Source organism: Dreissena polymorpha, chromosome 12 (assembly GCF_020536995.1).
Source record: "Dreissena polymorpha isolate Duluth1 chromosome 12, UMN_Dpol_1.0, whole genome shotgun sequence".
Classification (NCBI taxonomy): Eukaryota; Metazoa; Mollusca; class Bivalvia; order Myida; family Dreissenidae; genus Dreissena; species Dreissena polymorpha.
The window spans coordinates 75,751,223-75,762,701 of record NC_068366.1 but is presented as its reverse complement, the minus strand read 5'-3'; the positions used below and the strand labels follow the sequence as shown (position 1 = coordinate 75,762,701).

Here is an 11,479-nt window from a genome sequence, read left to right as displayed (position 1 = left end):
AAAAGTGTGTCCGATATCGTCTGCTCAGGTGCAGGCAGCATGCGCCGTCCTTCTCACCGTCTGAGGTGTGAATAACTTCAAAGCAGACGACTCCGAAACTTATCCGTGATTTTAAAACGATTTAAGAGTGCGGTTTGAGAAGACAGTGGCGTTGTTTTAACCATTAGACATTAAAGATCCGCATTGTAATCACAAACTATCTTTGTAAGTATAAAAGAAATAAAAATTCAATTAAACGTCAAAACTACAAGTCGCGTTCAAATGTCTTCACGTAAACGTTTGTCACTCGAGAAAGCTATGGAAGAGCTGGAGCGAAAGGAAGAGCATTTCCGGCGCGCATGTGATCAGATCGTTTTGCTCAACGAGAGACTGTGTTCCAGCGCTTTTCGCTACAAGCATGCTAGACGGAACGATATGAAGTCCTTCCGGTACCCACTGCGCCTGCGTCTGTCAGTCATCGAGGGAATCAGGAACATGTTCTACGAGTACGCAAAGCAAAAGGCCGTTGAGGTTCAATGTCTGAGACGCGCCCTGTCCGATCACGTAACAGTACCGGAAGTTCCGAACGATCAATAAAGACTCTCCGTTAAAGGAATGCTTTCCTCAGGAAGCAATACGAAACACTAACGGTCCTTGTAAGGACCGCATATATTTCGAAAGATTGTCTTGAAATTGTTTTTTCAATATAGAATCATATTTTCACATTATACAATTTTTATGATGAAAGGTATTAATTCAAAAAACATTTCATAGGCCGTTCTATTGCAGTGACTATTGTTCTTTTTTACACTGTTTGGTCATTGGTTGCTTGTCATTAATAAAAGTCCACAAGCTTCAATAAAGTTTCTCTCCCGCAATTGAATCTGACGTTACCTTTTCGTATGTTTTTTTTAAAGTTTAATCGGTATTTTTCTACATTATTTTGATACGTTGTACATATAAACCGCCTAATACGTATTTATTCAATAAATATTACTTTATTATGTGCTTGAGGTTGCAGTTACGATCAAACTTTTAAAGAATACTTGTACCACATGTGCGTTCCGGCTGTATATATTTTAACGTATGTCTACTGGATATGTAATTTTTTCAGTACACAAACGTATTTTCGAAATGATATATGACAAACTTTACATAGGCTTAATACTTTTATCCATTTCGATTGATGTTTTATCTTAAACAAACGAAATACAAGTATCTATCATCTTTCTTAGCCACGGTTTTTTGTTCGTGTTTTTCATACTTAATGATAATTCTTGTATAATCTTTCTTCTTCGGTTGTATCACATGATTTTTTAATAATGTCACTGCGCCAAATAGTGAACATTTCATGTGAAAGCTATGGAGGCTTTGTGAAAACTAGCCGAAGGTTGTCAAAATGACGTCACATAAGTAACCTTAAAATACGTCATATGCATTACGTCACACGACGTCGAGCCTAAAATTTGCCCAAAATAACGTCGTTGTTATGAATATTGAACGTCATTAGAATTAACAAAAAAAGCAAACACAAAGAAACAGACCTAAAAAAAGCGAAAAAAAAACATACTACTACACGGTAAATAATTAATATTTCGCCATCAAACGAAATGGATTTCGAACTAGGTAAGCACTTTATCGTACAAATTGTATTTGCACGGTTGATCCTTGTTCAAACAACCAATGCCATTTTCAGTGCGAAATGCGTTCAACTACCAGTGCAACGTTCTTCAAAAAGCAATCTTCTATGCAGTGGTAACAGTTTCACTGATAAGTATAAACCGAATGCAAACTCGGGCGGGATTAATAGCTTCTCCCCTGCAATGGTTATCTGCCAGCGCAGGAAGTGCAAACATAATTATCAGCAGCAGCAGCTACAGAATGATCATCATCAGCAGCAGCAGCAGCACCACCACCACCACCACCACCACCACCACCATCATCATCATCATCATCATCATAATCATCATCATCATCATCATCATCATCTATATCATCTATATCATCTATATCATCTATATCATCATCTATATCATCATCTATATCATCATCATCATCATCATCATCATCATCATCATCATCATCATCATCATCATCATCATCATCATCATCATCATCATCATCATCATCATCATCATTATCATCATCATAATCATCATCATTATCATCATCATCATCAACAACATCAGCATAATCATAATCATCATCATCATCATCATCATCATCATCATCATCATCATCATCATCATCATCATCATCATCATCATCATCATCTTCATCATCATCATCATCATCACCATTACACAAATAATCATTTCCACCACAACTACAACCATCATCATCATTAGAATAATAATAATCATCATGATCATCACCATCATCGACATTATCTTATTTTTATCACAATCACCACCATCAGATTCTTATTTTGTCATCGACAGATGAATTCTTGACTTTCCATCATCTTCTTCATCGTTTCCAATCCTTCATCGTTTTCTCTGGCTTTTATCAACGCCTCTGTACAATATGTGTTTAAAGGGACATGTTCACAGCTTGGCAAACTGACAGTGCCAAAAAATCTTCGATGCTACACAAAAAGTTTCAACAACAAATTTTTGTGGATGTTTAATTGATACATTTTATGGTTTCTCGTAATTTGAAATCGGTAAAAAATAACATGTTTAATCAAGTATAAAGATTTGAAAAATGCTCGCATTTCGAAAAAAAACTTAACAACTTACTATGTGGGGAGTCTGCCGAGCCATGCATTAGCGGCATTCAAAGTTGTTTCCTATGGTCTAAAGTTCAAAGTGCATGTTAGGCTTTTTTTAACCCTTCTAACTTCCTAATGATACTATATACGATTGTTCAAAATATTAAATAGTGTATTGGTAAGTATATATGAACATCTAATGACATAGAAAAATAACATCTTTGAACAAGTCTCTTTAAGAAAAAGGCTTCTTAAAGAACGTTCTCGTAAACCAATTATTCCACTTCCATGATTTTGTGTTGAACTAATAAGTCGAATCTATATTAAGACAAAAAATCAAGTTTGAAAAGGTGAAAATTGATATAATCTGCACAATAGCCTGAATAGTGTGTTCAAAACATTCTATGATATCTTTGCATTAATATTAGGGGAAAAATATTACAAATGGGACATTTATCACCCCGGCAAATCATCAGACTCGACAAGGAATGTCATCACCGGTATTTTGTTAATGGCGTTCCATAAAGAGTACATTGTAACCTGTTTAAAACTTAACGACCCATTTTCGTAACGGCGTGATTAGTGAAACCGAATTTTAATTTATGCGATACCCTATTGACGTATGCTATTGATGCATCTGTGCGCATCTAAGATATCTTCTAGGACTTCTGACAATATGTTTCGTTTTTTTTAAACATTAGTGTCAAATTTGATTTAAGTAGTATTTGAATGTTTCTTTATCAAGCAGGATTTTTTGTCGTCGTTCCATAGCGTAATTTTTATCAGAGATAGCATAACTATTAAAAAATAAATTCCGTTTTTAAAGGATAAACTCGTTTCATAAACATGCACGTTGAATGTAATTTGGCGGAAACCCACAGATTGAACAAGATTATTTCCCTCAAATTGAAAGCATGTCATGTAGTAGACTACAGTGACTAATGTAGATCAACCTTTGTGATGTAAATGAGCCGTGCTCTGTAAAAAGGGGGTTTAATGCATGTGCGTAAAGTGTCGTCCCAGATTAGTCTGTGCAGTCCACACAGGCTAATCACTGACGACACTTTCGGCGCCAAAACTGGATTTTTTCTAAGCAGAGACTTTTTTTAAACAGAAAATATCTTAAAAGCGAAAAGTGTTGCCTTTGATTAGCCTGTGTGGACTGCACAGGCTAATCTGGGACGACACTTTACGCACATGCATTAACCCCATTTTTCGCAGAGCACGGCCCAAATATAGCTGTTGAAACGAAGTCCCATTCTGTTTACCATGAACCCATATTGATAAAACTAATACTGGTATTTTAATTATTGTAAAATATTGTTTCATGAAATTCATACGCAAATATGATCATAAATATTTATATTGTTTTTGAGATAACAGTAAAAGCGGGAAGTTGAATATTGGAAAAAATAATATCTTAAATACTTTAGGAGATTAAATATACCACTTAAAATTAAAAACACATTGACGTCATTTTCTAGCGTTCTTATTACGGACGATATGCACCGGTACTTGAGTTTTAGCTATAATTATAACTGTTGTGACCGATCATGATACAATTTTACTGCTATCCACATTATCCACGAAATTTCTTATTCAAAAACCGTTAAAAACTATTGTGTTGAATCTTGCTTTATGTGAACAGGCGCAATTAAGAATCATTTCGTGACATAGTCAATAGTTAAAAAGGTCAAAATATTGCGACAATTATGCGAAACAATGCACACGCTATTTGATACATTTAAACCCAATTGTTAGTTTTAAATTATGACCATCGTAACATAATTTTGTTTATAATAAGTGTATCCATTACAACGAACACTGGTAAATCGATGTGTGCTGGAATATAAGACACCATAGCGGATTTTAAATGGCAATAGCACATAATATCCATAAACAATTGATGTCTAAAATTGGTTGGAGTTGTGCTTTTGGATTGAATCATAATGTTGTTTTGTATATTTTCGATCAAGAATATAATAATAAGTGTTAAACTATGGACATCCAGTGGGACACTTAATGTGACCTTGTAACGGTCCTGGCTGCCTACCGGGGTAAACAAACAGATCAAAATCGATCGAAGCGTCATTATAAATCTCCCCAAACCTATAAGTAGCTTTAACCAGCGCGGGTATGCAGTTGTAAAGGCAGAGTGAAAATCGCTTTCAGCCAATTCAGATAATAGCTCCAAATCCTGTTAACTTGAATAAAACCAATAAACCCGATTACCGGTAGTTAGTTTGGGACATTAGGACAGGACAGTAGAACTACAGTTTCGTCAATGTATACATAGCATTGTGTCATGAAAGTTATTAATACTAATTGGCCTTAGGAATATAGCAACAGGACTGTAGTGGATTGACAAGTGTACTGGAATTCGATAATGGATTTTTATGGGAGAGAGTTACTACCACTGGACAAATCCACTTCAAATTTAGGTATAATTATATATTATGTTAAGTTTTGTTTATCTGAACGCATAGAGTATATGACCTCTTTGTCACGATAGATATTCAAATTTCAATTGAACCCTTCAATAGTCTGTATGTTTATATACATGTAAGTATATTTCTTCCTAGTACGGGGTAATTTACTTTCAGTCGATGTGTGTAAATATATTATGACAATATTACATGGCGAGGAAGCTATAAAGAATACAAACGTCAATTACTGGTTAAGACCTATAATACTTATCATATAAAAATATTTTCAACTTATATATTCTTATTTCATATGTTAAAGCTTATATTATTTTATAACGTATCTATAAATTAAAAAAAGTTACAAATCGGCATTGAAATAACAAAGCCGCGCTCCCGGAAAAAGGGGACTTAATACATGTGCGTAATTTGTCGTCCAAGATAATCGTATGCAGTCAGCACAGGCTTTTCAGAGACAACAACTTCCGCTTAAAAACTGTTGTTGTTGTTTTTTTTAAGAAGAGACTTCCTTTCAACGAAAAATACTGATTAGCCTGTGGGGTCTGGCAGGCTAATATGGGACAACACTTAACGATCATGTATTAAGTCCAGTTCTCTCAGCGCGTGATTATTATATTTGAACGTCTATTATTTCAGCCCATTGAACTTGAAAAACAAACAACAACACGCATTTAGTACAACGTCTTTGAGTTTTCTGTGCATATTGAATACTAATATCAACTCGTTCATTCATATTGCAGTTGACAATTAGACACGATTGCCTAGATACTCGTGGCAGCAAAACAAACAGATGCGTTTATCATCTTAACTAAATTTTAATAAAAAGATATTTACTGTTAGTTGACACTTTGCCTGCGCATATTATTATCAGACAAACTATAGCGAGTGGTTTGTTTGATTGTTTGTAGTTTCTAGATTGCAGTTTATAAAGGCAAATTATAGAATCGTCAAGTTCTTATTAACATCCATATTTCAATTAAATATCTTTAGTAATTCCCGAGTTTGTACAAATTTACCGGGAAATGTAAATTCAAAAACGTTCTTTTAATAATGAATGTTTTCTCTGGTACACGTTGTGAACGATATAACAGCGAAACGTTTCTAGACAGACGTTTCAACATTAGTTTATATACCGTTGTTGTTGTTTTTTTTTTTAATCAACACTGTTTTACCTTTTTACTAAGTATCATAGTTCTGCTAATTGTCAAGTGGTTATATTTAAATAACCATGTAAATAAAATATGTAGAAATATGCAAAAGAATAGAAAACTTTATTAAATATTGAAACAGGCGCGGTTCTTTTGTATTCACAATAGTGCATACAATAGTTTAGAAATTCAGCTATAAACCCTTTCGTCACCAAATAATCAACGCTTAACGACATTGGTTTCCGTAAGACGCTGTGAACTGACTATCGTCATATTGGAAATAATTTCAGTGAATATTGTAAGCGAATTCAAACACTTGCCTTTCCTTTTAAGTTATGTGTTACATTCGGAATTAAGTTTCGTCCATGGGTATATCTTTTCATTCTCGATTTTCAAATGTAAGACAATTATGTGGGTAAAACTTTTTTTAAACATTTTATGTGACCGAAATAATTGGGTTTAAATTAATATCTCTCGTATATTTTTATTAACGTGGACGAGTAATGGCTTAGTGGAAAGGTTTTACTTTCTGTATGTCTTGAAAATTGAGAGATAAATGCAAGTTCCCATTTTACTATGCCTTCCATAAGTTGTAACTTAATGCTGTATTTCATCATTTTTTGAAAATTGTAGCTTTTTATACAGAGATATAGCTGTAATTAATTGATAAATCATAATGTATTGGACCGAAATTAGTGAAATAAACGGCTGTTAAAAAGCCTTCACATCAATGAAAATCATGTTTACCCAATGTGTATTAAGTACTGATAACGAGTTTATCTACTGGTATAAGAAACTGCAAAACAGTAAATTTAAATTACCTTATTGTCATCACGTGGCCATAAAATGTGTGAAAATGTTTATCCGTAGTTGTTTATGATATTATTGACATAAATAAATGCAAATAAAGAAGACCTTTTTTAAATAAAATAAATGAATATCAGAATCTCTCAACATAGTACAAAACTTAAACATGTTAATTCAGTTATTGAAAATTATCAGCAGTAATGAACTTATTAAAAAAACGTTGCAGTAAAGATGAATTTAATACATAAGTTATTTGATAACGGGCAAAGGGGCGTCTACAATATTCGCGAACGAACATTAGTCCGTGTATATACGTATCTATGGGCACTTTATGATAAATATTTTCCAAACAATAAGCGGACGTAAAACTTAAATACTAATCAAAATAATTTCGCGAGAAAACATCAGATTATCTCATAGGTTTTTGAAAGTCTTGAATAAACAATGTTATCAATGTTTGTTGACAATACCGCATGGTATAATACCAAGGTCCGAAATATATCGATTTCAGATGCTTATTAAGACGATAAAATATTTCCAAAAGATCCTATAATTCAGGCTATAGTCGATTGAAATGAGCTCTTCATTCCTTTCTCTCTGCTTTGTGACAAAAGATTGACAAAATATTTTGGGGTATTTTGATTGTTAGAATAATCAGCCGATAGCAAATATATTGCGATAAAACTATTATTTGCCAATTCTGTCGATACTCAAAAGTTAAGTGACCATAATTTATAATTATGTATGAAAAGTTATTGCATTTGTTACATATATAACTCAATTTGCACGAATACCTTTTATATCTTTATTATTATATAATTCACGCAACGTGCAATTGCTTAATTAAATAAATATTTTTTTTAGATGTTCAGCAACTAAAATTGAGATGTACACAAATAAAATGTTTCGAATATATGTGGTGTTATATTTTTAAAGTTATGTTTTTTTTTCATATTAAAGTTTTGCATAAGTGTATGATGAATAGTATTTGGGTTGTTAAAATAGAAGTTTCGTTATTGCACACGTTTAAAAATGACAAACATGCGAATGCATACATCTCTTTTATATATTTTGATTACAACATGGAATCAATATTAATACATTTAAATGTGAGTACATTTGTCAAATGCCTAGTTTCGTTGTCAGAAATACGCTATTTCTTGATTCAAAAAGTTTTAATTAAGTAATACATTAAATGACAAGAATTTAAATTTTGTATCATTGAAATTATAGTTTTGTTTTTATAAGTTTATATGCGTTCCTAAATCTGTCTTATACCGGTACAAATAATAAGAAAAACATATACATGTAATAAAGATTATGAATACTCATACACATTCAAGTTGTTATTGTAAATTGAGTACTCTTATTTAGAAATTGATTTTTATTTAAATCTGCATTTAATATAGCGTAGGTAAATACACCAATTTGATCTTGTTTCTATTTTCAGTTGACCGTGAGTTTCCGTTCACGTTTTTGTTGCCTCGCGCATTTAAGTTGTAAAAAAGGAGGATTAAATTAAGAGTAAAACATTACAGTAAAAACTCTCGGGAGTTTACAGATAAATTCCGGCAAGCGCCGAAGTTGAAAAGAAAATCAGGAAAAAAAAAATGAAACATCCGCGAAATGTGCCGATGACGCTTTTGGATATTATTAAAAATGGCTACTTCCAACAGGTTCGTTTCCTGGTGGATCATGGAACCGATCTGGATCAGAAAGACTCCGAGCGTCGTACGCCGCTCATGTTGTGCGCCTTTATAGAACCGGAAGCTTGGGGCGTGGGCCTTTGTCGGCTTCTTATTGAGAACGGTGCTACCCTGTTTCTAAGGGATAAATATGGACTGAACGCATTTCAGTATGCAGTGATATACGACCGAGTGGACCTTGTGCGGGTATATCTGAAGGCAATCGATTTTAACCTAAACGACGCAGATAAACTCGGAAACACGGCGCTGCATTACGCCGTGCGTTCCGGAAACGCTATGATAGTGAAACTTATAACACAAGCTCACGTGAAATACCACATCCCGCTGGACAAAGCGAATCACGATGGATTCACGCCATTGCATGAAGCTCATCGTCTCAGCAGACAACGATGCGCGCGCATTTTAGAGAACACCGATGCCCTAGCTGACGTGACGCATATAGAAGCAAATACTCCGCTTGATCTCAACGAGGTCAACGGAAAAAGCGTCCACGATGACGTCACTTCCGTCCGAAGCTCCCGGAAGTCGCTAAGCCGACCGCGCTCATCAATAATTTCGCATCGAAGTTCCAAATCTAGTCTTATAACCGACACCGAATACTCGTTTCGCCGGTCGCCGACGATAATTAGTAATGACGTCAGCGTCACGGAAACCGGGCGACGAAGAGGTCGTCAACAGCCCGAAAATATACCACCGAACGAAAAAAATACCAAACAGCTTATACGCTGCGCTAGTGCTACTGACATTCGTAACAATCCAGAATATCTATTCCAAATATCTCCGGTAGACGCAACGTTTACTCCGTCTGAAACAAAACGTATTCGCGCGAAGTCAGCGTTTGTTCGGCGGTCGGAGGTAGAGTCCGACTCCTCCTCTTCTGTACATAGGAACAGCTGGCGAACGGAATTCAAAAAACTGTACGTCCATTACCAGTTCCAATGTACCCCTTCGTACAGACATAGCGTATTGTCAGAAAACGCAGAAAACGCGTCGCTGCCGCCGCTCGACAAGCCTATAACGCCAGCGACGTCAGAACACGGAATCGATGACTTTGAGAGAGGCCGTCGCTCACGCGCCAAGAGCGCGGCTATATCGCGTCAAGGGACAGACGAAAATCTTATCGCGGGGAAAGGGCGCCAGCAATCAAAAACAAGTTCCCGAAAACTCTCGCAGAATGTCGGTCATGGCGGGAAAATGGGTTCTGTTGACGGTTCTTTAGAATCCAGCAGCGAATCTATAAATAGTTCCGTGTCGTCAAAGCGCCAAGCAGATGGGAAAATCTCGAAGTCGCCGAAAGAGGTCACTGGGCGGCAGAGTCGAACGTCGTCACACAAGGGGGTTCCCGCCATGAACGTAGAGGAAGTGGGAAGAGGCGGAGCGTCAGAGCCGACGTCTGTGGACCCGAGATTACTACGAGTTATAAACGAGTAGTGGTGACTAGAAAGTTAAGAGACTTGTTCGATGTTTTTGTTTTATGAATGTGGTTTTTGAAGAGATACGTGCATTATTTTCTGGATCTGCTTGGCATTAGTTGCGACTTTTTTCAACACATCTAATAGATGGATTACCATTATAATTTTTTTTACTCCCGTTTATTTATGTTCATGTTCTTGAATAGAGTTTCCTCCTTCCCTTTCATTAAGTATGTGATCTAAAAGAGTTGGAATTATTATTAATACAATTGACTACTAACAGTTAATCTATTGTTAATCTTTTTTACTATTGATTATTGTCGGATTCACTGGGCCTTATTGGGTCAGAGATTATACGATTAGTATATGTACATGTATATGCAAAACTGTAATCAGATTATCAGATTATAGATATAGTTGCTTTTATGTACAAAGCTTCTACAATTATTTTTCCTGGTCAAACGACGTCATAAACCAAAGGTTATGCAAAATAAAAAAAGTAGACACACACATGGTTCAATGACTTTCTATTATAAAAAATACAAAAATGAATTAAGTTGAGTAAATAATGAACATAAAAATTACTTGCGAGAAAATGTCTTATAATTTAAGGCTGAAAACCGGTGGTAGTTTTCGTATCCAGCAAGCGGTTACACTTGTTAAGTGCCTTCCAATATGGATATGTGCAAACAGCATAAAACCAGAACAGCCTGGAGTAACTCGCAGTCTGTTCAGGTTTTATGCTGTTAGCTGTTCATAATTATCCAAGGATTGTAAATGAAGCCTAAAAACACTTGAATCTAGTTGGAGAGGTCTTTAATTAAAATTTACTTTCTAACGGGCTGCAATTGCGTAAAAATATGTATTTAAGTGGTAAAGGGTCAAGTTGAAAGTATTATCCGAAGGGCTTTTATTTGGCACTCCTAATGTTTTCTGGCCCATGAAGCGTCTCTGTTGCGGATATTAAACACACAGATATAAAATATTAATAAATGCGTTAACCGGAATAGCACTAAAAATTTACTGTATTTATATACTCATTACTTAATGTGTCTATGCCTTTAAAGGCTGTAAGAGGAAATCACAAACGTCGAAAAAGCCATGGACACATAATGACAGGGACGAATCAATAAATATTAATCTCCCTTCTTTATGCCCACCACTTTATTGTCGACATAAATGACAGGAAGAGCTGCTATGAAAACAAGGTATGAATTCCTTGTAAGATTACTATATTGACATATTGCGGGAGTCTCCGCGCTCTATCAGG

The 11,479-nt window shown here is 35.1% G+C and overlaps 1 protein-coding gene across 3 annotated transcripts in view; it reads left to right on the top strand.

Annotated features, from left to right (window-relative positions):
* LOC127853585 (protein shank-like) overlaps nucleotides 1–10,635 on the top strand; it is a 13,916-nt gene extending 3,281 nt beyond the window's left edge. Inside the window, exons 1-2 of one of the 3 annotated variants that reach the window (XM_052388245.1) lie at nucleotides 1,446–1,605; nucleotides 8,542–10,635. In XM_052388245.1, the coding sequence (XP_052244205.1) occupies nucleotides 8,702–10,228 (1,527 nt within the window). In that variant the 5' untranslated portion in view covers nucleotides 1,446–1,605; nucleotides 8,542–8,701 and the 3' untranslated portion in view covers nucleotides 10,229–10,635. Of the gene's footprint in view, nucleotides 1–1,445; nucleotides 1,606–4,818; nucleotides 5,134–8,541 lie in introns of those variants that run through there. The other 2 variants (XM_052388244.1, XM_052388246.1) reach the window with 2 other exon arrangements.
* Nucleotides 10,636–11,479: the final 844 nt, after the last annotated feature.